This window comes from Ambystoma mexicanum, chromosome 9, assembly GCF_040938575.1.
Source record: "Ambystoma mexicanum isolate Mex_15411 chromosome 9, UKY_AmexF1_1, whole genome shotgun sequence".
In the NCBI taxonomy this organism is placed as follows: domain Eukaryota; kingdom Metazoa; phylum Chordata; class Amphibia; order Caudata; family Ambystomatidae; genus Ambystoma; species Ambystoma mexicanum.
In genome coordinates this window covers 1,218,644,723-1,218,670,642 of record NC_090931.1, presented here as the reverse complement: position 1 = coordinate 1,218,670,642, position 25,920 = coordinate 1,218,644,723, and the positions used below count along the sequence as shown (strand labels likewise).

Here is a 25,920-nt window from a genome sequence, read left to right as displayed (position 1 = left end):
ATGGCCAGTCCATTAGGATGCTTTGACACGAGGAAGCTAACCATAATCACAGTAGATGCGAGTGAAAGCGGACTGGGAGCTGTGTTATCCCAGAAGCAAGAAGATGGTTCTGAAGAGGTAATTGCCCATGCCTCGAGGGGCCTCAAGGGAGCGGAGTTAAGATATTCTGTATTAGAAAAGGAGGCACTGGCATGTTTTTGGGCTGTGGAACGATTCAGAAATTTTGTGTGGGGAGCGGAGTTTGTGATATGAACGGATCATAAACCCTTAAAAGCAATTTTTGAAAATAAAGGCCTTGACAAAGTTTCTCGGAGAGTGGCAGGCTAGGTTACCAGGATGCAAACACATTGTTTTAGGATGGAGGTCATACCCGGTAGGGAGAATGTTTTGGCGGACAGTTTATCTAGGATAAGGGTGGCAGGTCCCGAAAGTATGGAGCGTGAGGAGATGGAGTTAGTGTTTGTCAACACTGACGGTATTGTGTCCAAGCAGGTGTGGTTGGACGAAGTGGAAAGAGACAATATCATAAGGAGGGTGATTACATATGTTGAATCTACAGCTTGGCCCAATAAGGTGGAATTGGCGGAAGAAATGAAGCCATATTGGGAGGTGAAGGATGAATTGTCCGTTAGTGATAATATTTTGTTCAGATGGGGTAGGGCAGTGGTCCCGATAGGATTAAGGAAGAAAGTGGTTGATCTAGCACATAGCGGTCATATAGGGATAACCAAGACCAAAGGAGTATTAAGAGAAGATTATTGGTGGCCGGGTTTTGACAAAGAGGTGGAAAGTTGTCTGGCAAATTGCCAGTTTTGTATTAAGAGTGGAAAGGGAGTGGTGGCCAGAAAACAACCATTAGTGGACGTCAGTCTTCCGTCCAGGATATGGTGTGATATTGCCATGGACATACTTGGTCCCGTGGAACTTGGTTATGCCCGTGGTAAGTATATTGTTCTGGTGGTGGATCTATTTTCCAGATGGGTAGACTTTAAGATAGTGAGGGACATCACGGGTGAGTGTATGATAAAGGTTCTACAGGAGATTTTTGCAAGTGAGGGTTTGCCTGAGACTGTATTGACCGACAATGGTCCCCAGTTTATTGGAGAAAGATTCTCTAACTATTTGAGGAAGTGTGGAGTTGGTCACAAAAGGACTTCATTGTACCATCCCGAGTCAAATGGTGTAGTTGAGAGAATGAATAGGTGTGTGATGGAGAGTGTGCGTATGGGAGAAGAATGTGGTTTAGATAAGGTAGCCTTGATACAGAATAGGATGTGGGCTTTGAGGATGGCACCACATTCTACAACTGGTCTATGCCCGTTTGAGCTCATGAGGGGAAGGAAGCCATACTCTATGGCTTGTCCGCCATGGCTAGGAAGATGTAGGGAGACCGATCTTGTTGTGGACGAAGTGAGAAGATCATTAGTGAGGAAGAAGTCAGAGTGGGTCAAACGTGAGAATTTGAGGAGAGGAAAGAAGGAGTTACGTGTGGAGTGTGGTGACTGGGTCAGGATAAAGAGAGGAGTGATAAGGAGGAAAGGTGAGCCCCTTTATTCGGATCCTGTCAGAGTGGTGGCAGTCATGAAAGGGGCAGTGCGAGTTGCTGGTGGGCAAGTGTGGAATAAAAATAGAGTTGCCTCTGTGAAGAGAGGCCACACGCGAGAGTCATGTGTGGGCAATGCCCAGGAGAGGAACCTGGGGATGGTAAATGAGCCATTCATGGCAGTTTGTTTTAAAACCAGTTTTATGAAAAGTGAACTAATCTGATGATATATATATAAAAAAAAAAAAAAAAAAGAGAAAAGGGGGAAGATGTGTTATGTTGCTTCTTCTCAGGGGAGGAGTTCTTCCTATATGAAAGGTAATGCAAGAAACCTCTAGTGTAAATGAGCTATGCATTATGATGTCATGGAATGTTGGTGCAGGTTTCTTGTTACAGTTCAAGGATTGACAGTTGGAGGAGAGAGCTGAAGGGAAGGGAGCCCATGAGATGTGGGGTCTTCTTTTCTTACTTATATACTTAATAAACCTATATTACAAGCTTACCTGCCTCCGTCGCATCTTCATAACAGGAACAAAAAACACAAAAGTCCTCTTGAACTGTGCGCAACAACACCGGAGCCCCCAATCATGCATGGTGTGCACATATCACCCATGCAAACAATGAAGTAATGATCTATTCGGCACCAAAGGTAAAGGCCACAGATTGGCCAGAAGCCAATGTCCAATGCAAAAGTAAAATGCAAGTAATAAACTAAACTTACCACAGGCAAATGAAATATATCGAGAAAGTCAGTGATGGGAAATCCCTGTGTAAAGCAATCATCAGTGTCAAATAGATGGCACGGCATAAATAGCGGTTCTAACAATTGTATGGAAGTATGAATTATAAATCAGAGTATTCGAGTCTACATACCACAAAGAACAGGGCGTTGTAAGTATCACGCTGATGTCACATTCAGAATTTAAGTCCAAGCCGTAATGGCCGTAACCAATATATAGCCTAGAGAAAATCAACAGAATAGCTAAGTACTACAGCCAGATTAGATAGAATCAATTTACCTTATACTGAGCGACAAAGGACCGAACTTACTCGCTAGATCGAGCATTCACAAATTCCAGAGGAAATCCCCAAAGCAGCCCTAAAGGCAAAAATTTAGAGAGAAATGAGGGAAAGGCAACCGACGTCACAGCGGTGACGTAGGTTGCGTCGCACGCATCTGGCGTCGTGTGAATGACGTCAGTTGTAAACAAAAAACTGAATGAAAGTAAAATTAAAACTCAGCTGTCATGCTGGGAGAGTACAAAGAAGACTAATAATAGGAGGCTGGTACCCGAATAATAATTAAAAAGTAAAGGAGAAATAGAAGAGAAGCAGCCGACGTCACAGCGGTGACGTCCGTAGCGTAGCACGCATTTGACGTCGCCTTGATGACGTAAGTTGTAAATAAACAACTACATTGAGCGAAAAATTTAAGCTAAACCGACAGAAACATCATATTGGAAGAATGCAAAGAAGAACAATAGTGAGAGGCTGATACCTGAATAATGATAAATCAGGAGTTAGTTAATAAGCACAGGGTTAGACAGACAGTATTACCCGAATAAATTCATACTTGAGCGAACAATGTAGTATATAGCCTGGGCTCGAAATAGCGATGAGAATCAATGTCAAAATATAAGAGAAAAAAAGTCAGATCACAATTTTAGTAGCAAAAGGAGGACCAAAGGAACTACCTATTGCAATGGTAAGACATATCAAGTATTTGGATGAGAATGGGATAGGTTAAAATTAATGGGTGCTAGTGCCCACGAGCATGACGGAAAGGCTCCGGCGAAGTGCGACTCCAAGTACTGTTTGAAAAACATAAGGTCCATTGAGACTTATCAAAATTATTATAGAAATACAGACATCTCGTGGTCTGTGTTTAGACCCCGTGTGGTACAACGTAATAAACAAATAAGTTTTGCCTCCATTTGGCGTAGTTTCAGCTGTAGGTTGCCGCCCCTTTTCCCCTTATGAGCCTTCATCAGACCAATAAAGCGCAAATCAGCAATATTATCCAGCTGGTGTTCCAATTGCCAGTGAGCGGCCAAGGGTGACTTTGGTTCAAGCATTTTGAGGCTGGACAGATGTTCCCTTATTCGGATACGAAGTTGACGAATGGTGCTACCCACATACACTTTCTCACAGGTACAAATGATAGCATAGACCACATAGGTAGTCTTGCAGTTGATAAAATCAAGTATTTCAATTTGAGTTCCAAAATGATCACAAAAGGTTTTGCATTTACTAACAGCCCAAGGGCATTGGTTACAATTGCCACATTTATGAAAACCCCCCGGTTGTTGTAACCACGTGGAGGACCTTGGTTGGTTATCAAAAAATGAAGGGCTCACAATGTTTTTGATCGTAGGTGATTTTGTGAAAGTGAATTTGGGTTTCGGAGTCAAAAATGGTTGTAAATCCTTGTCAAGTCTTAAAATGTGCCAATGCTTGGCAACCATTTTGTATAACAATGAGGAGTCATTCGTGAATGGAGTGATTAGTGAGATGTATGGGGGATGCTCTTTTGACCTAGTCACATTAGTCAGGAGGTCACGTTGAGGAGTTTGAGTAAAATTAGAGTATGCCTTATAGATAACAGAACTCTTATACCCTCGATTGAGGAAGCGTTGATTTAGGATATTGCATTCTCTTTTGTAATCACTAGATAAGGTACAATTACGTCTGGCCCTATGAAATTCACCCATTGGAATGTTATCAATGGTGGCGCGTTGGTGATTGCTCTGGGCAGCCAAAATTGAATTAACCTCAGTAGGTTTTCTAAAAGTATTGGTGTGTACATTATTTCCTTCATGAAAAATATGTAAATCCAGAAAGTCAATTTCAAATGGGTTACAAAGGCCGGTAAGGCGGATTCCAAACCTATTGGTGTTAGCATGACCTAAGAAAGCAGTGAAAGAGTCTTCAGACCCCTTCCAAATTAGAAAAATATCGTCAATATAACGATGCCACATCACAATATTTGACACAAATTGCACTTGATTGAGGATATGTGTTTCTTCATAGAAAGCCATAAAAAGGTTAGCCAAAGAGGGTGCAAACTTGGCCCCCATGGCAACGCCCCTCACTTGCAGGTAGAACTGGTCATTGAAAATAAACATATTGTTCGCAAGTACAAATTGTAAAAATTGCTTCAACATGAAAACATGATCAGAATAAGATGCTGAGGTATTCCTAAACACATAATCAATTGTCTGCAGCGCTAACTCATGATTAATATTGGTGTAAAGTGCAACTACATCAATTGTTGCCAACAGGTAATCTGGTTCCCAAATGATATCTTGCAAAGACTGTAAAATGTGAGTACTGTCACGTATGTACGATGACATTTGTACAACAAAAGGCTTAAGTGCCTCGTCCAAATATTTTGAGAGGCCTTCAGTAGCCCAATTAATACCACTCATGATGGGCCGAACCTCGGGTAAGGTCTCAAAAGGTTTATGTATCTTCGACAGAAAGTACATAGTCGGTATAGTAGGATTAGTATTAGACAAAAAATGTTTCTCATCGTCAGTGAGGAAGCCTTTATGGTACCAGGTGTCAATTAATTCGAGAAGACCGGTTACCACACGCTTGATAGGGTTGGAATCAAGGGTTTCGTAGCAACCAGGGGTGTGTAAGTGTTTGCAACCCATAGTTATATAGTCAAGAGTGTTAAGAATAACAATATTGCCCCCTTTATCGGCCTCCTTGATAACAATTGAAGGATCTTTCGCCAGGTTTCGTAATGCTTTCCTTTGCTTTATAGTAAGATTACTTTTTTTGTTTTTGTATGAGTCAACCTGTTTATCCAAGTAAGAATGAATATCTTGTATGAGTGCTTGATTGAAAGTTTCAATGACATTGTCTGCAGACAGTTGAGGGGTGAATTTAGACTTAGATTTCAGTTCTTTAAGATTCAAATGCAGTGGATTGATGCTTAAATCTTGAGCCACATCACATGATTGTGAACAGACCTCACGATCTAGGGTAACTAAGGTCTCAATTACATTTAGATCCCCAATGCTGAAGGAACTAGGGGGATCAGGTTTAGGCTTAGGTTTCCAGATTGTGACTTGAGTAGCAAAAAACTTTTTTAGCTTAAGTTTCCTCAAAAATTTGAATAAATCGACCTGAAAATTCACAAAATTAGTACCAATACTAGGAGAAAAGGACAATCCTTTATTAAGTGCAGAATTCTCATCATGAGACAGAGAACGATCAGAAAGGTTAATCACCAAATCTGAATCAGCTATAGATCCAAACGTTTCTTTGAGCGAGTCAAGATCCCTGGACGGGTTGTGTCCTCACAAGTGTAAACACTTACACACCCCTGCCAATGATTTTTTATTATACAATGTGTGGTGTTATTCGGAACATCCGCTTCCGCTGCCGCTTACCCCCCCTCCTGCCCCTGGTGTGCTTGGCATGGTTGGAGTAAACACAATTGGGTTTTTGGTAAATCTGACTTGTTTGGTGTTGGCAAATCTGATATTGCCCTTTTTGTAGCGCCTGATTTCTCCCAAAAAAAGTTTACCTTTTAAATTGGGAGTTACACCAGGCTGTGCCTCATTGGCATCTGATTCAATTGGTTCTGTTTCTGAGTCTGGATCAGAACTAGCAGGGGTAGTATTTGCTGAAGGTGGTTTGGAATTAGTGTTAATATCATCATACTTTGGTTGAAAAGTGTAAACTCTATCCTGACGATAATCTTTATCGTCACGGAAATATTTACAGAATTTACGTAGTTTAATTTCATCTTGGTACTCTACTAAGATTTCATTCATTTTCTCAAAATTCTTATGCTTAGTTTCTTCTGCATTAGGCATTTTACTAATTTCCTCCTTTATTTCTTGAATTTTAGACAGAACACGTTTATGCTCTCTAGTGGCGTGTAAAATTAGTAATTCCAACATATGTTTGGAGCTTTGGTTTAAGTTATCTACCCATTGTTCTGCTAGATCCGCATCCTCTTCATGATCAAAATTAGGAAATGTGAGTATCCGCAAGCCTCTAGGGATAAGGTTGTTCTCAAGATAATTGGTGAGCGATGCTTGCTCCCAATACTTGTTAATTTCTTTTTTGGAAAGACGTTCAAGTTTGATAAATTTTTGTTTGAGAGTCTCAGGTACTGAGGAATTACGTTTGAATGGGTTATCTGTGCTACCCCTAGGGGCAAATAGTGCTGCCCTATCCTTGTCTCTGTTGGACATGTAATCCGCCATTGTTGTGCAGTGAAGGTCAGCAGGCACAGACTAGCGATAATAAATGTAAAACAGAAGATGTGGATTAACGCGTAAAGGTCTGTGCACTGGTGTTCACTGATTATGTTAGTAGTTCAATTAACCTTAAGGAATTGGAAGTGTAAGCTGCATTACCACCTGCGCCAACCAGTCCACCCTGGCTGGTACTGAAAATCGTATACAAAATGGGAGTTGAGGTGGAGATGCGCTAAACACTAGAAAAAAATAAGGAACACTAGTAGTACAGTTGATGCTTTAATTGTAGCAGGAACAGCCAACACGTGTTTCGATACGCAGGTCGTTTTCAAGGCTGAGTAGTTATATGCAACATTGATATTTCATAACAAAAGCAAAATCCCAAAATTGTTACAATCACATTAAATTAGAGCAAATACAAGCCGTATCACATTACATTAGATAATGATTTAAACAAAACCGAATAACACCACACATTGTATAATAAAAAATCATTGGCATACCGTAAACCATGGTTGAAGGGTGGAATAAGCAGAAGCAAACGGCAGTTGCAAATGATAAAACAAAACAGAATATATACGGTAAGTAACATGTTTTAGCAGTTAGAGAATACATCACTCCGGGTATGGGGGAACAAAAAACACAAAAGTCCTCTTGAACTGTGCGCAACAACACCGGAGCCCCCAATCATGCATGGTGTGCACATATCACCCATGCAAACAATGAAGTAATGATCTATTCGGCACCAAAGGTAAAGGCCACAGATTGGCCAGAAGCCAATATCCAATGCAAAAGTAAAATGCAAGTAATAAACTAAACTTACCACAGGCAAATGAAATATATCGAGAAAGTCAGTGATGGGAAATCCCTGTGTAAAGCAATCATCAGTGTCAAATAGATGGCAAGGCATAAATAGCGGTTCTAACAATTGTATGGAAGTATGAATTATAAATCAGAGTATTCGAGTCTACATACCACAAAGAACAGGGCGTTGTAAGTATCACGCTGATGTCACATTCAGAATTTAAGTCCAAGCCGTAATGGCCGTAACCAATATATAGCCTAGAGAAAATCAACAGAATAGCTAAGTACTACAGCCAGATTAGATAGAATCAATTTGATGTAGTTGCACTTTACACCAATATTAATCATGAGTTAGCGCTACAGACAATTGATTATGTGTTTAGGAATACCTCAGCATCTTATTCTGATCATGTTTTCATGTTGAAGCAATTTTTACAATTTGTACTTGCGAACAATATGTTTATTTTCAATGACCAGTTCTACCTGCAGGTGAGGGGCGTTGCCATGGGGGCCAAGTTTGCACCCTCTTTGGCTAACCTTTTTATGGCTTTCTATGAAGAAACACATATCCTCAATCAAGTGCAATTTGTGTCACATATTGTGATGTGGCGTCGTTATATTGACGATATTTTTCTAATTTGGAAGGGGTCTAAAGACTCTTTCACTGCTTTCTTAGGTCATGCTAATACCAATAGGTTTGGAATCCTCCTTACCGGCCTTTGTAACCCATTTGAAATTGACTTTCTGGATTTACATATTTTTCATGAAGGAAATAATGTACACACCAATACTTTTAGAAAACCTACTGAGGTTAATTCAATTTTGGCTGCCCAGAGCAATCACCAACGCCCCACCATTGATAACATTCCAATGGGTGAATTTCATAGGGCCAGACGTAATTGTACTTTATCTAGTGATTACAAAAGAGAATGCAATATCCTAAATGAACGCTTCCTCAATCGAGGGTATAAGAGTTCTGTTATCTATAAGGCATACTCTAAATTTACTCAAACTCATCAACGTGACCTCCTGACTAATGTGACTAGGTCAAAAGAGCATCCCCCATACATCTCACTAATCACTCCATTCTCCATTCATTTGCTATACAAAATGGTTGCCAAGCATTGGCACATTTTAAGACTTGACAAGGATTTACAACCATTTTTGACTCCGAAACCCAAATTCACTTTCACAAGATCACCTACGATCAAAAACATTGTGAGCCCTTCATTTTTTGATAACCAACCAAGGTCCTCCACGTGGTTACAACAACCGGGGGGGTTTCATAAATGTGGCAATTGTAACCAATGCCCTTGGGCTGTTAGTAAATGCAAAACTTTTTGTGATCATTTTGGAACTCAAATTGAAATACGTGATTTTATCAACTGTAAGACTACCTATGTGGTCTATGCTATCATTTGTACCTGTGAGAAAGTGTATGTGGGTAGCACCATTCGTCAACTTTGTATCCGAATAAGGGAACATCTGTCCAGCCTCAAAATGCTTGAACCAAAGTCACCCTTGGCCGCTCACTGGCAATTGGAACACCAGCTGGATAATATTGCTGATTTGCGCTTTATTGGTCTGATGAAGGCTCATAAGGAGAAAAGGGGTGGCAACCTACAGCTGAAACTACGCCAAATGGAGGCAAAACTTATTTGTTTATTACGTTGTACCACACGGTGTCTAAACACAGACCACGAGATGTCTGTATTTCTATAATAATTTTGATAAAAGAGTCACAATGGACCTTATGTTTTTCAAACAGTACTTGGAGTCGCACTTCGCCGGAGCCTTTCCATCATGCTCGTGGGCACTAGCACCCATTAATTTTAACCTATCCCATTCTCATCCAAATACTTGATATGTCTTACCATTGCAATAGGTAGTTCCTTTGGTCCTCCTTTTGCTACTAAAATTGTGATCTGACTTTTTTTCTCTTATATTTTGACATTAATTCTCATCGCTATTTCGAGCCCAGGCTATATACTACATTGTTCGCTCAAGTATGAATTTATTCGGGTAATACTGTCTGTCTAACCCTGTGCTTATTAACTAACTCCTGATTTATCATTATTCAGGTATCAGCCTCTCACTATTGTTCTTCTTTGCATTCTTCCAATATGATGTTTCTGTCGGTTTAGCTTTAATTTTTCGCTCAATGTAGTTGTTTATTTACAACTTACGTCATCAAGGCGACGTCAAATGCGTGCTATGCTACGGACGTCACAGCTGTGACGTCGGCTGCTTCTCTTCTATTTCTCCTTTACTTTTTAATTATTATTCGGGTACCAGCCTCCTATTATTAGTCTTCTTTGTACTCTCCCAGCATGACGGCTGAGTTTTAATTTTACTTTCAATTCAGTTTTTTGTTTACAACTGACGTCATTCACGCGACGCCACATGCGTGCGACGCAACCTACGTCACCACTGTGACGTCGGTTGCCTTTCCCTCATTTCTCTCTAAATTTTTGCCTGTAGGGCTGCTTTGGGGATTTCCTCTGGAATTTGTGAACGCTCGATCTAGCGAGTAAGTTCAGTCCTTTGTCGCTCAGTATAAGGTAAATTGATTCTATCTAATCTGGCTGTAGTACTTAGCTATTCTGTTGATTTTCTCTAGGCTATATATTGGTTACGGCCATTACGGCTTGGACTTAAATTCTGAATGTGACATCAGCATGATACTTACAACGCCCTGTTCTTTGTGGTATGTAGACTCGAATACTCTGATTTATAATTCATACTTCCATACAATTGTTAGAACCGCTATTTATGCCGTGCCATCTATTTGACACTCATGATTGCTTTACACAGGGATTTCCCATCACTGACTTTCTCGATATATTTCATTTGCCTGTGGTAAGTTTAGTTTATTACGTGCATTTTACTTTTGCATTGGACATTGGCTTCTGGCCAATCTGTGGCCTTTACCTTTGGTGCCGAATAGATCATTACTTCATTGTTTGCATGGGTGATATGTGCACACCATGCATGATTGGGGGCTCCGGTGTTGTTGCGCACAGTTCAAGAGGACTTTTGTGTTTTTTGTTCCCCCCATACCCGGAGTGATGTATTCTCTAACTGCTAAAACATGTTACTTACCGTATATCTTCTGTTTTGTTTTATCATTTGCAACTGCCGTTTGCTTCTGCTTATTCCACCCTTCAACCATGGTTTACGGTATGCCAATGATTTTTTATTATACAATGTGTGGTGTTATTCGGTTTTATTTAAATCATTATCTAATGTAATGTGATACGGCTTGTATTTGCTCTAATTTAATGTGATTGTAACAATTTTTGGATTTTGCTTTTGTTATGAAATATCAATGTTGCATATAACTACTCAGCCTTGAAAACGACCTGCGTGTCGAAACACGTGTCGGCTGTTCCTGCTACAATTAAAGCAACAACTGTACTACTAGTGTTCCTTATTTATATAGTGTTTAGCGCATCTCCACCTCAACTCCCATTTTGTATATGTTTAGCGCTTGCCACCACATTTTCTCACCAAGTAGGGGAATGCCCAGATGATAGCCTGCCTGGGCAACACCATAAGTGAGATCGTAGGTAAATGGATCAAACTTGACTACATAAGGAAAGTAATGGATAGATTGTTTGCCGTAAATAAGCTACAAACTAGGTCCTGAAACCTAGTAAAAGTGTTTCAATGGATGAGGAAATGCTTGCCTCACTAATGGGAGTGGATATGGGTGCAACATGTAATGAGGGGTAAGAAAACCTACCAGATATTAGCAGATCCTCAGTAAAGACCAGAAGACTTTAAAGCTTTTAATTGAAAAGGAAGGTCGGGACATAGATGGCCGAATAACTGATCAGCTGGTCGAGCACAGAGATTAGGTGCAAGAGGACTACTTAACAGGGAGGAGAGAGAGGCACAATGCTATTGGGTATAATTATAGAGCACAGAGGCGGCTCAACAACTTTCATGTATGACTGTTGTTGCGACTGCCACAATATCATCATCATCATCATCATCATCATCATCATCAAACACTTACTTCGGTATCGCCATAAAAAGTGTATACAGAGAAAAAAAACACAATGTGTGAAATGTACATGAATTAAATATAAACTTCGACTTTAAATGCTGATGGCGCTGATTGTTGAAGAAATGTATATCAAAAAGAAATGTTTTATTACCTTCCTCAGCTTCTTTTCCGTTGTCTTTGGGATCATTAACTAGATGTGCGCCTGTTTCAGTACTTTCAGAAGACAGGGAGGGCAGCGACTGTTCCACAGGAGGTTTCGGAGAGTTTGATTTTAAAATGACATTATACTTGCTTCTTCGGCCAACCAGTATGTCATTTTGGCTTTCAATCAGTAGGCGGTCAGCGCTGTCTTTTTGTTTAATCTCCAGTGGCACTGTATTAAAAGCAACACGGCTTATTAACAGAAATGCACAAGTTACCCACATAAAAAGCAGGACCTGGGCAATAAACCAAGATTTTTTAACCTTTTATTTATGCTCCATGCACTCTTTACAGGACATCAGACACTCTAGTATATACGCATATCAGTAAGTACTACCGATAGTACAATGGTTCTATACAATAAAAAAGTACGGGAGCTATAAATAGTAACATCTTTTACAGCATTCACAGACGTTAGGCTTAATACAGGATCTATCCTCTAGTGTGTATTAGTTGTAGATGGTCTCAGATGCTGTACCAGATATGTATTGGGCCCTGTGTAAATGAAAGCATGACTGGGTATGGCCAAAAATTGGAATCTTTAGCCATAATTCCTTCAGAGTGGCTATGGAGAACATCCAATGTTTCAGTATACATCATTTAGCAATCCAACATGCAACATTAAATCATTTACGGCTAGTTTTGGGTACTTCAATTAGATCTCCCAGCAAATACCTCACTGGCACAGGAGTGCTTGAAATGTCTGTAATAGCGAACCGAGTGTTGGCAACCTCATCCCAGAACATTTCGAACCTGGGGCAGGACCACCACATATGTAAGTCTGCTGCATAATCTGCTGGGCATTTTGGACATTTAGTTGCTCGATTGCTATCAAACTTAGACAGTCTTGTCGTTGTGCTTTATATTCTATTTAACTTAAATTGAATCGCTCTAAAGGGAAAGTTATGTGATATATATGATATGATATTTTATTTATATCGCGCTCGTACACAAGTGTTTCAGAGCGCAACCAGGCAAAGGCAGGGGAACAGGGGAGAACAAAAACAACGATCTTACTAGGCCCAGTGATATTAAGAGCGTGCAAGTGCATGGGAAAGGGGAGGGTAAAGTGCATGGAAGGGTGAGAAGTGGAAAGTGCGGAGCAGAGGAGAGGACAGAATAAATAATAATAAGTACAATAAATAAAGGCGATAAACAGTGAAAGTGCAGCCAGCAAGTGGCAAAGTGCTAGGTTAGTCACATAAGGTGTATCTGATAAGTGCAGAAGAAAAGTGGGTGGGGGGCTGTATGGGTACAGATACAGAAACAAGTGCAAGGGGTGGCGTGGTGGCAGTGCAGGAGGGAGGCAGGGTGAGCAGGTCCCTCGGCCCGAAGGACAGAGGGTGGCCAGGTTGCAAGGGGGGAGGCACAGAGGTGTGATATTTCTTTAGTCTGTGAGCAATAATGTCTTCAGGTCTAATCAGGTGTGGGAGACCAGATATCCGTTTCACGTACAGTACATACCTTTAATTGGTCTATTTTAGTATTCGCTTGCAAGCTATTTTATTATACTGAGATCAGGGGTCTGCTGCTACCAAATATGTATTCTACACAAGTATGTGTTTCAGGTTCGTTCGAGAATGTGACTCATCCTGCAGTATTGCCATCTGGCTGTCAAACCGTTGCCTTGTTTAGACCAGAGTTCTTCTAGAGTAAAGAAAGTCCCGCAAAGAACATATCGCCTCCGGTAATCACACCTACTTTATACCATGTCTAACGTAAATCTGTGTCTGTTGAAGGAGCCAGACCCGGGAGGTTTCCAAAGTGAAAACTCCTTAGCATAAGGAGAGGTGATGTTTAGTCATACAAATATTTTGGCCCAAGTGCAGCTCTTAGTGCAGACTGCGCCAAATGTACACGAGTCCTTGAGAGCTAGGAAAATGAATTTTACGTCTTCTAGGTATGTCCCTTCCTTTGTATTTTGATATAAGGATGCTCACAATCTGTTCTGTATTGACATCCAGCATACGGAGCTTGTAAGACTAAGAAGTGTAGTTTAATTTCGGGTACAACCATGCCTTGGCTGTTTAGTGGTCCAAGCAAAACCCACTGACATACTACGAAGGATATCAAAGAACTTTCTCCCAGGCCATATTAGCAAAATAATTTAACAGTTTAGGCAATACTGATATTTTTCACAGTGAAACACGTCCCACTAATGATAGAGGACTTGGGTCCATATTACAAGTTTATTTTTTAAGTTTGCCAAGTAGTCGTTTAAAGTTTAAGTTAAAAGTTGTTTATAATCCCAACCAACGTACATATTGAACTGACCACCAGTCCACTGAAATCCTTTCAATTGTGTAGGTTGTATTGTGTTTTCGGTGAGTCGAAATTTAGACCAGTTCACTTTACATGCTTCAAAGGTCTCTGAATCTCTTATCCTCGTCCACAAATGGCTGGAGATTCACAATAGGAGTACAGATGTACAATAGTATATCATCTGCGTATAGCCAGAGTGTTTCTGGGGACCCGATAATCTCAGTCCTCTTATGCTGTGGTTGTTTCTTATATAAAAATCACAAAAGGCTCCACTACAGTGGCAAATAAAAGCAGTGAGAGTGGGCAGCCCTGACAAGTACCGCTGCCTAATGAAAATGGAGCAGACAATATTCAGTTTGTGAGTACTCTGGCTATAGGGGTCATGTATAATAGTGTCTCAATTCCTGAAGTGGGGCATAAATCTAAAGCGCTTGAGTATTGTGTGTGTAAAGCTCTTGGACACAGAGTCGAATGCTTTTTCAGCATTCAGCGCGGTCACTCCTGCCTGGGCCTCCTGGTCGATTTGAGACAATTTACAAAAGAATCTGCATACGTTTAGTGCCGTTGATCTTTGCGATATGAATCCAAACAGATCTGGGTGAACCAAAGTAGTCATGTGAGGCGGGAGTCTGAATGCGATGACTTCAGTGTAGATTTGTGTGTCAACATTTATTAGTGATTGGGGTGATATGCACCATATGCTGTCAAGGGTTTGTTAGGGCTGAGGATCAACGTAATTACTGCCTCGCAGGTTGCAACGACTCCCGCCATGTGCCATAATCTAAGGAGATGAGGAGCTAGAATCTCTATTTTGTATTCTTTATAGAATTCTACAATAAATCTTACCAATGAAAAGTCATCAATGGCTGCGAATATCTTTCCAGTTGTGAAAAAAGGTTTCGAGAGTTATATAATTTCCATCATTTAGTAACAGCAGTAAGTTGTCCAGGTAACATGGGTATAGCTCCGGCCAATATTGTATCTTGATTGGCATATCAAGTAAGTAGTAGTTGCAAAACACAGTATTTATTTATTTTGAGTGATAACAAAGTGACCCATTTCGCATTTGTATTACTTGAATATTCGTTGTGCCCTTTTCTCTTCTTATTATTGTAGCTAGCAGTTGGCACAGCCTGTCAGACACACCATATTTGTGAGCTTGGGTCGGTGTGGAAATGAGTTTAAACTCAAGCCATACTAACTCTTGACATTATTGTAGTTTCATATTTATTTTCCCCAATGTCTCTGGGGTATGCTCAGTACAATATTGTTTTAGAGTGCTTCTCATTACATCAAGTTTTTATCTAATCAATTTAACGGATCCGCTGGTGGAGGACATAGCTATTCCTCTTATGTAACATTTAAATACTTCCCATATAGTTGTATATGAAATGTCAGGGGTAATCTTTGTTTCAAAATACTCTAACCTTTTCTGCTAATGTGGTTTTGTATGCAATGTCTTAATGAGGAAGAAGCAAATATCCATAGTCCTCTAAAGGGTCTAGTTTTGTGAAGGTTCAGAATGAGTATTATTGAGAGTGGTCACATTAGATTCTTGGAAGGATGTCACAGCTGACAATTTTGTCTGAATATATCACTACACAGGAGGGAAGATTATATAAGGTAGAGTAGTAAGTAAAGTCTCTTTCTTTGGGGAGTAGTGTTCACCATACATCAAATAAATCTAGAGATCAGGAGTTAATAACCCTAGCCACTTGCGAAATGGGCGTACAGCCGTCCTGCTACGGTTATTCAGACGATCGAGTATCTTGTTGAAGTTTCCACCCCAGATTATACATGTGTTCATTGATTTTTCTAAGTGTCGGGCTACTGTTAGGTAGAATGGTGGGTCATCTACGTTTGGGAAATTGATATTTACTAGGAGAAACGTTTGGTCATTTAGAATATCATCAACATATATCAGCCAAGAATATCCACAGCAGACTCGCTCAACAGAAACCAAGTGGCCGATTAATATCATTCCCCCTCTTTACTATGAAGAATATCTAGTGTGGTATCAGTCTGTGTCCCACTTGTTTGCAAAGGATTTGCATACTGGTGACAGTGTTGGGGTGCTCAGGAAAGGTTTGGCTCTGTGCACACTTTTGAGCATAAAACTATGCAAAAATGAATACTGTGTTTACTTATGGTTTTACACCAGTTTTAATTATTTAAACAAAGTTTTTTTGGTGGTAACTAATGTACCCCATTCATTTTCTAATTTCTTCAATGTTCAAAACATAAATTATTGCACACTTTTAGCATTACTTCATGCTTGACAGTATAACAAAGTAAAGGATACTTGAAACATTTCCATATAAATCACAATTCAAACAACAAAGTGTAACATTTTCTTCCTCTGTGGGTACATTTCCTATTGTTTTAAGAGAAACTTTAGTCCATATATCAAACTTGTAACTGGCTAACAAGCCAATAGTCCTTTTGCTTGAGGTAACTTTGGACCTTACATCTGATGGAAACAGCAACTGTGTCTTAACTACAAGCTTTCAGGTTACTATGAAGTATCAGAGTAGGGATAATCGGTTTAACTCTGTAAGGTGTCTATTAGGACTGATCAATTCCTGGTCTGCAAGCTTAAGTCAGTCACCCATAATAAAACATATTGAAGACTCTTCAATTATATTCAAGTGTCAGTTCAGGGGAGATCTCATAGGAGCAAGTTGTGAGGCGACTTATGGTTATGTTTTGCAAGGATATTGGCCTCAACATATGCTATTGTGAAGAATGTCTGTTTTGGATTTGCTTAGCTAGGAATATCTCTGCATATGGAGTTTGTCTTTCTTGTAAGATTTGTTTAGCCTAAGGGAATATTTTACGGACTTGAATCATAGTAGAAGATTTTGGATATAAGATTATTGTGGATGATTCAAACCTTAGCTCGCCACATTCGCATGCCTGTCTAAGTGCCAAGTCTCTATCATAATAGTTAATGAGTCTGGTAATAATAGGGTGGGGGGTGGTCCCAGGTTTAGGTTCCAGAGGACAGTGTGCTCTCCCGACTGCAAATTGAGGTGAAAACAAAGGATTGTGAGAGACCTGAGGGTATCCTCCCATCTACTCACCTTGGATCCTCTTCTCAGGGGGCCTGGAAAAGGCATCACAATTGGATCCTGATCCTGACCCTGGGGGTGGAGGAGAGGATCACCTGGGTGGAGGGTCCTTGTGGATTGAGGAGAGGATATCCATAGGCAAGACCTTTCCCTTATGAAGACCAACTTAACCTTCCCCCGGCCTTTATAGGCTATTGTAACATCTCTCCACATTTTCCGGCATTCAACCCAATATGGTATTGGGACGAGGAAGAGGCAACAAAGAATAGTGAACATTTGTAAATCATTTCACCACTCTAGTACTGAGAGGAGGAAGTGGCATGCAGAGTATTGTAAAGATCAGGCATGTCCCTCTAACTACGGTCAGGCAATTGGACTAAATGACCACCACCTGTGGTCACTTAGTAAGCCCCAAGAACATGCAAATGTGGACTGTTCACAAGGAAGGGGGACACACAGCAGGCTGGAGCGTGGAGCCGGCTGGAGCTGAAAACTAGCGAACTGGAGAGACAGGAGCAGGAGACACGAGTGTGGGAAGACTCTTCAGGGAAGGACCAGACGCACCAGGGCCGAGGCAGACCCAGAGAAGTTCAGGAATTCCTATGCACCCTCCGGATCAGGCACAAGCAGGAGCTGTGGGGGCACCCAAGTACTCCGGTCACTGCTGACCTGCTGGAGAGCAAGTTGCACTCTCCCCGACCACAGCGAGCGGAGACTGTGGAAGCTGGAAAGGGACAGCTAGGAAAAGAGTGATTCCGACGGGAGCTGCCGCCTGAAGCTGGTCAGTACAGATGGGAAACACTAATACTGGGGCGCTCCAAAAACCGTCAATAAGTCTTTCTTGAATGTTGAACGTTGTGGAACTTGTCAAAAGCCCTATTATATATTGAAGCAAGTGCTTAAAATTGTGAACCACACTGAAGGTAGTTTCAAGAGTGAAATGGATGAGTTTGAATACCAAACGAAGTGAACAAATGATTGAAAACCATACAGAATTAAAGCAACATGGTAGTATGATTGATTAAGCATTTCTGAATGCTGCACGGATGTAAAGCAAATAATTAGCATGTTTTGAGTGCAACGAAAGCAACTTCATGCAGGTGGCAAGCACCACAGAGTGAATTGATTGAAATACAAGTGGTGGCAAAGCAAGTAAAATCCCAAGAAAGGTGTTAGAAGAGAAACAAGTATTGACAAAAACAAAGTGATGAAGGAACTACAGGTTAAGGGGAAACCTAGATTGGTAAGAGCAAGAGAAGTATCAAGAGTGCAACCCAGCGAATGGTGATCAAGATAGCCATGATAAAGTGTTGGAGGAAAATAATCCTGATACAAGAAATAATTTTCACTGTCAAGGGAACACAGTGGACAATTGTTGATAAAGCACATGGAAAAGGGGTTTCAGTTGTGTGACTTGTAATGAGTGGACAGTGTGGTCTGTCCACAGTGCTGAGACTGAGTGCCATGCCTGAAAAGCAAGTGAAAGGAGATGTCAAGAGTGTTAATATCAAAAGAAGCAAGTCAATTCAAATATACATGGAAAGACTTGTGTTGTAACAGACGTGCGTTGGTGAACTAGTAAAAATTACTCATGCTAAGAGGATTGGAGAGGATCCCAATTCTTTGATAACTGTTTTGAACGTTGAACCTTCTGTTTAGAAATTACCCCAATAGGTTTGTGGAACTGCTTTTAACTTGGGAAGGGGAGCTGAAAAGAAAGCCAGCAGCTGGAAGAAGCGCAGAACTTTAATTTGAACACTATTTCTTGTATTGCTGACATTCCTACACATTTTTTAGCTTTAGTTGTGAGGGCAAGTACAGGTTTTGGACACAGACAAGACTTTTGTTGAACTCTTTGATTCAGACTTTGCTTAATTGCTTTAAGTCGAAAAGTCACACCTTAGTTTAGGGCAAGTGAGGCTTTCATCCAACCTAACATTTAAATTAAATAAAACAAGTTTGTTTGAAGTTTGAATCTGTTGTCTGTGTCTTGCTTAATGCGTATACTGTTGTTTCATCGAGAGCTATTTTCTTGATGGGTTTTTTAATGAAAATATTTCGCCGAAAAAAGAAACCATCGAAACAATTATCTCTGCGTTGCCTGTAAATGCATGGACAGGCCTACAATACTAAAGATAGTACCTTGTTTCAAGGACTTCACAGTTGGCAATGAGTGCAGCGATTTCTTTGTGGAGTGTAGCTGTCGGAAGCGATTATAGGTTAAGTCATAGAGACCTATACGTGTCTCCGCTTCAATAATTCTGGAGCTCTCCTTATCCAATTTAGTTTTTAAGGAGTGGATTGTTGCTAAGTCATCAAACTTGGATCCAACGAGGCAAATTCCTCGCACATCCCAATCATGATCTGCTGTAGTTCAGATTCCATTCAGCCTCCTGTATCTGTGCTTGTTTTGGAGTGGGCATTAGAGGATCTTATTCTACAAGTAGTTTTGACAGTAGAATGTTATTTCTTAAGTGTGTATTTAGTCATATCCACCTTCCAAGTTAGGCTTCACTATGTAATCTTTTAATGAGTGTTGCGTCTGAGATCTTCAGTTTGAATGGGTTATACGGCTTCTGCCATCAATGTTTCTTTTAATATTAGATGCACTTAGTCGAACATTTGCTTGTCTCCATGATGGTGTGGGCTAAATGTGTCAGGGGTTGAGCATTATCTTCCAAGTCTCCTTGGTGCAGGATGTGTTGGATTTTTATTTTTTGTATCACTTCCAAGTATATTAAAGTGTCATTTTATATTTGCCACAATAGAGGAGGGCCTGCACGACTATTGTTCTTAATGTCTGGAGGGACTCAGATGCTGGTTCCGGTACAATTGGGAAGCAGTCTCTAGTTTCCAACATTATAGGCAAGTAGTACACTCTGGGATGACACAGTCCAAGAGGTTTTGATTACTATAGCATTGGATACAATTAGTATGCATTGGTTTCACTTGGTAAGTCAGAGGTATTAATTAGTACTTGTTTTTACCCATTCAATGCCATAGTGCCATTGGTGTGACGATTGTGGGCCCAGAACAAGTGTTATCATTGGACGCAAGGTCTTTTTCTTCAGCAGTTTGCGTCCTGTCCTAACATTCTCTGTAATGGTTGGCGCATCTTCGCCGCCGGATACGGAACAGAGAGGAGACACCCAGAACTGCCGGCAGATCTATGAATTTGCTTCCATGCACCGGGAGGTAGCTCTCGTTATCCCCCCCAAGCTCAGAGGCGGGTCTCTTGGCTAAGACCAGGAGAGTTCTCTGCTTTGTTGTCAGGATGCGGGGCACCACTGCAGTCTCCCTGTGGTTAAGCTCCTTTTCTGCCGCTTTTTCTTCCAGTCCCGTTTGACCAGCTCAGGCTGCAGCTCTGCATTATGAGAAAAAGGTAGACTATCAAAGTAAGCAGCAGGTGGGGCTCGAGACCTGCTTCAACCAAGCTTCTGCGAAAGCTACATTTCACGCACCAGATAAGACTATTTTTGATGAATGTTAGCTTGTTTATCAGAACCTTGTTTGCTGCTGTGGGTGACCTCTATATGGGCAGAGGTGGCTTAAAAATGCCCAGACTGCAGAGGATGGTTCAAGGTTCTTTACTTTGCACATCTACTCTCCATATTCCTCTCTTCTCTACTCTGCCCCTTCACCTCCTCTATAATTCATTTACCTCTTACACACTCTCATACACTGGTCTACCTCTCAACCACTTATCTTCCTATTCTCACTCTAACCCACACTCACAACTATCAACAATCATCGACATACTCTTATACACAGGTACCACTCTATCTCACAACCAACACCTCACATGTAACAATCTCTTCCACAGCCCGCTCACGGCTTTGCCCCACCATTCTTCCTCGGACTGGTGTTTTGGTCCACCACTCCATTTTACCTCACCCAAACCACAAACAATCCTGCTGTCTACGGTAGGGTTTCCCCCCCCTTCCTGTGATCGTTTATCTCTCTGCTTCCCATTGGCTTATTTATGGGGCCCCACTACCTGGGTGGTGTCACAGCACCAGGAAGTTTCAAATCCCCACTTTGCCCAGCCCCATTTTAGTTTGTATCGTTTCCATTAGACCTTTCCCGGGGGGCTGTGGGGGGTTCCAGAGACACGGTCAACGTTGCAGATACACATTTTGTGTCCTTCCACTGTGTCAGTGTTTCTCAAGGCATCTGTTGACTTTTTTTGTCCTTTATGAAGTTGGCTAGTCCTTCTTCCAGAGCGTGGAAGCTTCTTGCTACTGCAGTGTATTCTGGAGTTCAAAAATGAAAGAAACAGAACTCTGCCAGCTCATGGTATTTCATGTGTTGGGTGATCGATACTGGTACATTCCATTTGTAACCAGGCACATAAATTAATCTTTCGTAACAAGCTTAATACTGGTGACCAGTCTCTAAGCTCTTGATGGAGTTTCAAACCTGTGCTGCTCTGCGCTGTCTTGTTTCCAAGACAAACTTGTTGCCCCTGAGCTCACCTCCCAGCACACATATAGGGGGGGTAGAGACTGGGAACCTGCAAGAGGGACAGACTGAGGCAGTTGCAAGAGACCTCTCCAGAGGACACCCTCCAATGTTGACCAATCTACAAACTGACTCCTGGTTTGGGCACCATAAATTAGTTTTGGAACCAGTTGCTGCTTGTATAACTTCAAAGCAGGTAGGAAGGAATATCTACCAAACCTACCATCAAACACTCACAGTTTTACCAATGCCCCAAGGAACCTAGCCTTCATGTCTTCTTGCAATTCTGGTCCTGTGACTTTATCATAGACTGTGAGGCCTAAATAAACAAATTTGATCACTACCTCCAACTTTGCATTTTCCAGAGACCAGGGTAAAGTTTTACAACTTTTTCCCCCCTTTTAGAATAAGTATCTTTGATTTAGATTTGGTAAAGGCTCTATAGAACCTCAAGTAGAAAACCCTCCTAGGTGCGGAATCCTTTTTGAATCGTTTCCTCGTTGAAAGGGCCCACCGCACCCTGGCACCAATATGCAGACCCGTAGCACCGCCGCGCACGATAATAGCCCGTCTCCTCAACTACAGAGACAGAGACACGATTCCGAGGATATCCAGGGAAAAAGGCACCCTACACTACGAGGAAAGCAGAATACATATTTACCCAGACTTTTTGATCAATGTGCAAACACTGAGGAGATCCTACGAACCAGTCAAGAGACAGCTCAGACTACGCCACGTCCCCTATGCTCTCATCTTCCCAGCAAAAATGAGAATCCACCACGGGGGCAGGGCGCACTTTTTTGAAAATCCTACAGAAGCCATGGCATATATTGAGGCCTCCATCCCCTTGCCCCCCAGAGACCAGGCAATAGATCAAAACATGCGGCCATGAACTGGCGAGGAGAGAAATGACCCCGCGGACTGAAAAGACATTCAAATCATATCCTTTATAAAGTTTAATGTCCGAGGGTAGGAAGGGTGGCCCAACCATCACTTGTTTAAGGTGGGGTTGTGAGCTTCCGAAGACAGCAGCCATGTGAATGCAACGTGCCCTCCGGAGAATTCCACAAGTTATGGGTAATGGGATACATCGTGTTGGGGTTGATGGTGCGGGTGGGGGATGGAGGGGTACTCGGGGAATGGTTACCCCTGGCAGTTGGCCAGGCCTGTATGGGGATGTTACAAGTTACAAATCAGGGAGTTGTGTTGTGGTGGACGCCGTGCAGTGGACGCAGGTACATCGACATATGGAACATGCAGACAAATCCAGTTATGGCTATGACATAGGCTAGTGGGGGGCTAAAAGTTCAACTATTATCCTGGAACATCCGAGGTCTAAACAACCCGGTCAAAGCCAGGAAGATCGCAGTCTATGTGACACGACATAAACCTCATGGCTCAAATCCTTATACAAGAAAAACACGCACTCAGCAATGCGAACACCAAATTCCTGCCGCGATGGGGGCCCCATAGATATCACATGGCATACTCAGCCCAGTCTAGGGGAGTGCTCACGCTTATTCATCCAAAACTATGTTTCCGACACCTCTCCAGTAAGATAGACCCCCAGGGCAGATACGTGTTGGTTTGGGGGGAAGTGGCGGGTCGACAGATAGTGATAATCAACACATACGGGCCCAACGTTGATGACCCTGACTTCTATTGTACAATACTAGATATGCTGATCACATCCGGAGAAGCACAAGTAATATGGGGAGGGGATTTTAATACAATACTTGATCTATCCCTGGACCGCTCTTCAACAACTTCCCGGGCACCTACTAAGGCTGCATTAGTCCTGAAACAGATAATGGAACAAACAGACACAATAGACATTTGGCGCACACTACATCCACAAGAGAAGAAGTTCACTTTCTATTCATCCGTACATGATTCACACTCGCGTATAGATTATAGATTATTGGCTCATCCCTCTCAGATGCTGCATCCGGCTGCGAGATACATCCCCCTCCCTCTCTCAGACCACTCCCCCAATATCGCACATCATCACTCTACATAACACTGCTCCACATTGAAATTGAGGAATTCTTTGAATTAAATGAAGGTTCGGTGGGCAGCTACGCTACTTGACTGGAGACATTCAAGGTCTGGGTCCGAGGGGCTATCTTAGCCAAGTCCACCGGGCTAGGATTGTTCAGAAGGAATTGGACATAGCCGAAGCCAAAATAGACATGCTTCAAATTGAATATAGAACCATTCATAACAAGGAAACTTTGTCGGACGTCCATATAACACTAAATGAATTCAATAAACTGGCCAGCAGGGAGGTCCTATATATGGCCACTCCAGCCAGGGCCCGCAGATATGGGGAAAGCAAGAAAGCCGGCAGGTTTTTATCCAACATGCTCAGAGGTGAGAGGCACTACGCTCCCATCCCCAGCATTCCGACACTCAAGGGACAATAGTAAACAGAGAGCAAGATATTAATGCCACATTTGCCGATTTCAATGCTTCCCTATACTCCAACCACGATGTGAAATCCAGGGAAGACACAACTAAGTACCTAGATGACCTAGATCTCCTAAGTTTAACACCTGAAACACGCAGTATACTAGACGTGCCCATAACGCTTGAGGAACTCACCACAGCAATCAAAGCATTAACCTCAGGTAGGGCCCCTGGTTCGGATGGCCTAGGAGCCAAATTATACAAAGAATTCCATGACAAATTAGTCCTTGTACTACTAAAGGTATGGGAAGAAGCTATGGACTGCAGCACCCTCCCTTAATCTATGCGTGAGGCAGGAATCACAGTCCTTCTCAAACCCCACCGACTGGCACAAGACATGGCCTCTTATAGACCCCTTTCCCTGATAAACACTGACGCAAAGATTTTTGCCAAGGTACTAGCCACTAGACTCATGCCGTATATGCCCATCCTGGTACACCCCGACCAGGCCGGCTTTATCCCAACTCGATCCACAGCCTTAAATCTAAGACGCCTCTTTGGTGTGATAGATCGACCCAGTGGCAAATGTGGCCATCGCAGCACTAGACGCTGAAAAGGCCTTCGATTCAGTCTCTTGGTCATACCTATTCCTGGTCCTCGAACGGTTCGGGCTGGGTCGGTATTTTGTCAAGTGCGTCCGTTTACTGTATGCAAAACCGACAGCTAGAGTCCTAAACAACAACACCATGTCACCCACATTCATGTTAGACAGAGGCACCCGACAGGGCTGCCCTTTCTCTCCCATCCTATTTGCACTCACCATAGGACCAATGGCAGAAGATGTGCGGAAGAACCATTAACACAGAGGGCTCAGGATGACAGGACCCCCGCAGATTATATCACTATATGCCGATGATACCCTGCTGTACATCCGAAATCCACAAGAGAACATGTGTGTATCATGACCAACATACACACATTCTCAGACTACTCTGGATACAAAATTAACGTGTCAAAATCCGAATTATTCCCGCTGACCCCTAGCACCGGAGATCTATCTGGGATAAGTGGGTTTAAATTTGCCCCTACACAGGTTTGCTATTTGGGAGTAATGGTATCTAGGGATAAACAAACACTCTATATGCAAAACCATGGGGAAACTCCTTCAAAACCTGACGATCAAATTCCAATTATGGGCCAACCTCCCACTGTCCATGTACGGTCGAGTGGCCCTTCTTAAGAAGGTAGTGCTCCCCAAGCTACTATATTATTTTAGTAATATCTCGATCTGGCCCGGAAAGACCTTCTTTGCAAAACTCCAGTCGCTTGCCACCTCCGTTGTGTGGGGCGGAAAGACAGCTAGGTTAGGGTGGGCCAAAATGGTGGAACCGTTCTCGCACGGCGGCATCTCGGCCCCAGATTTTGAACTATACTACCTAACATCTCAGGCGCAGTTTGCGAAACACTGGTTCAACCCGGAGGATACAGCCACCCACATACCCTTAGAGAAACATGCAGCTCTCCCCATGGATATACGATCCATCATTTCCGACTCCAAATACAAAGACACCTCCGCATTTGTCCCGGTAAACATCGCCATACAGGCATGGTCCAAGATATATAAGAGGATCCCACTCAGAATTTCTAAAACTGCAGAGCCTGTTCGGTTACTTGGGCCTAGGGCCAACAATAGCAGATAATCTGACCCCCAAGTAGTCAAAAGAATCGACCCTGGGGATAACACTGTGCCTGCTGTGCATAGCCCTGAAATTAATCCTCAGCCTCCCCTTCCAACAAGCCATCCCGCCGACTTAGCTGCATTTACCACCAAGTCCAGCCCTTTCATAAAGTCAGCGTATTCCGAAACACGGGCCTGTAGAGCTCTAGGTGTACGAGCCATCAAAACAGAATCATCTGCATTCACTAGTACTGGTA

The 25,920-nt window shown here is 42.1% G+C and overlaps 1 protein-coding gene across 4 annotated transcripts in view; it reads right to left on the bottom strand.

Annotated features, from left to right (window-relative positions):
* Window positions 1-25,920, bottom strand: part of ZRANB3 (zinc finger RANBP2-type containing 3) — a 2,038,675-nt gene that overhangs the window by 638,130 nt on the left and 1,374,625 nt on the right. For all 4 annotated transcript variants that reach the window (XM_069616553.1, XM_069616555.1, XM_069616554.1 and 1 more), the window contains one exon: window positions 11,733-11,954. In XM_069616553.1, the coding sequence (XP_069472654.1) occupies window positions 11,733-11,954 (222 nt within the window). The remainder of the gene's footprint in view (window positions 1-11,732; window positions 11,955-25,920) is intronic.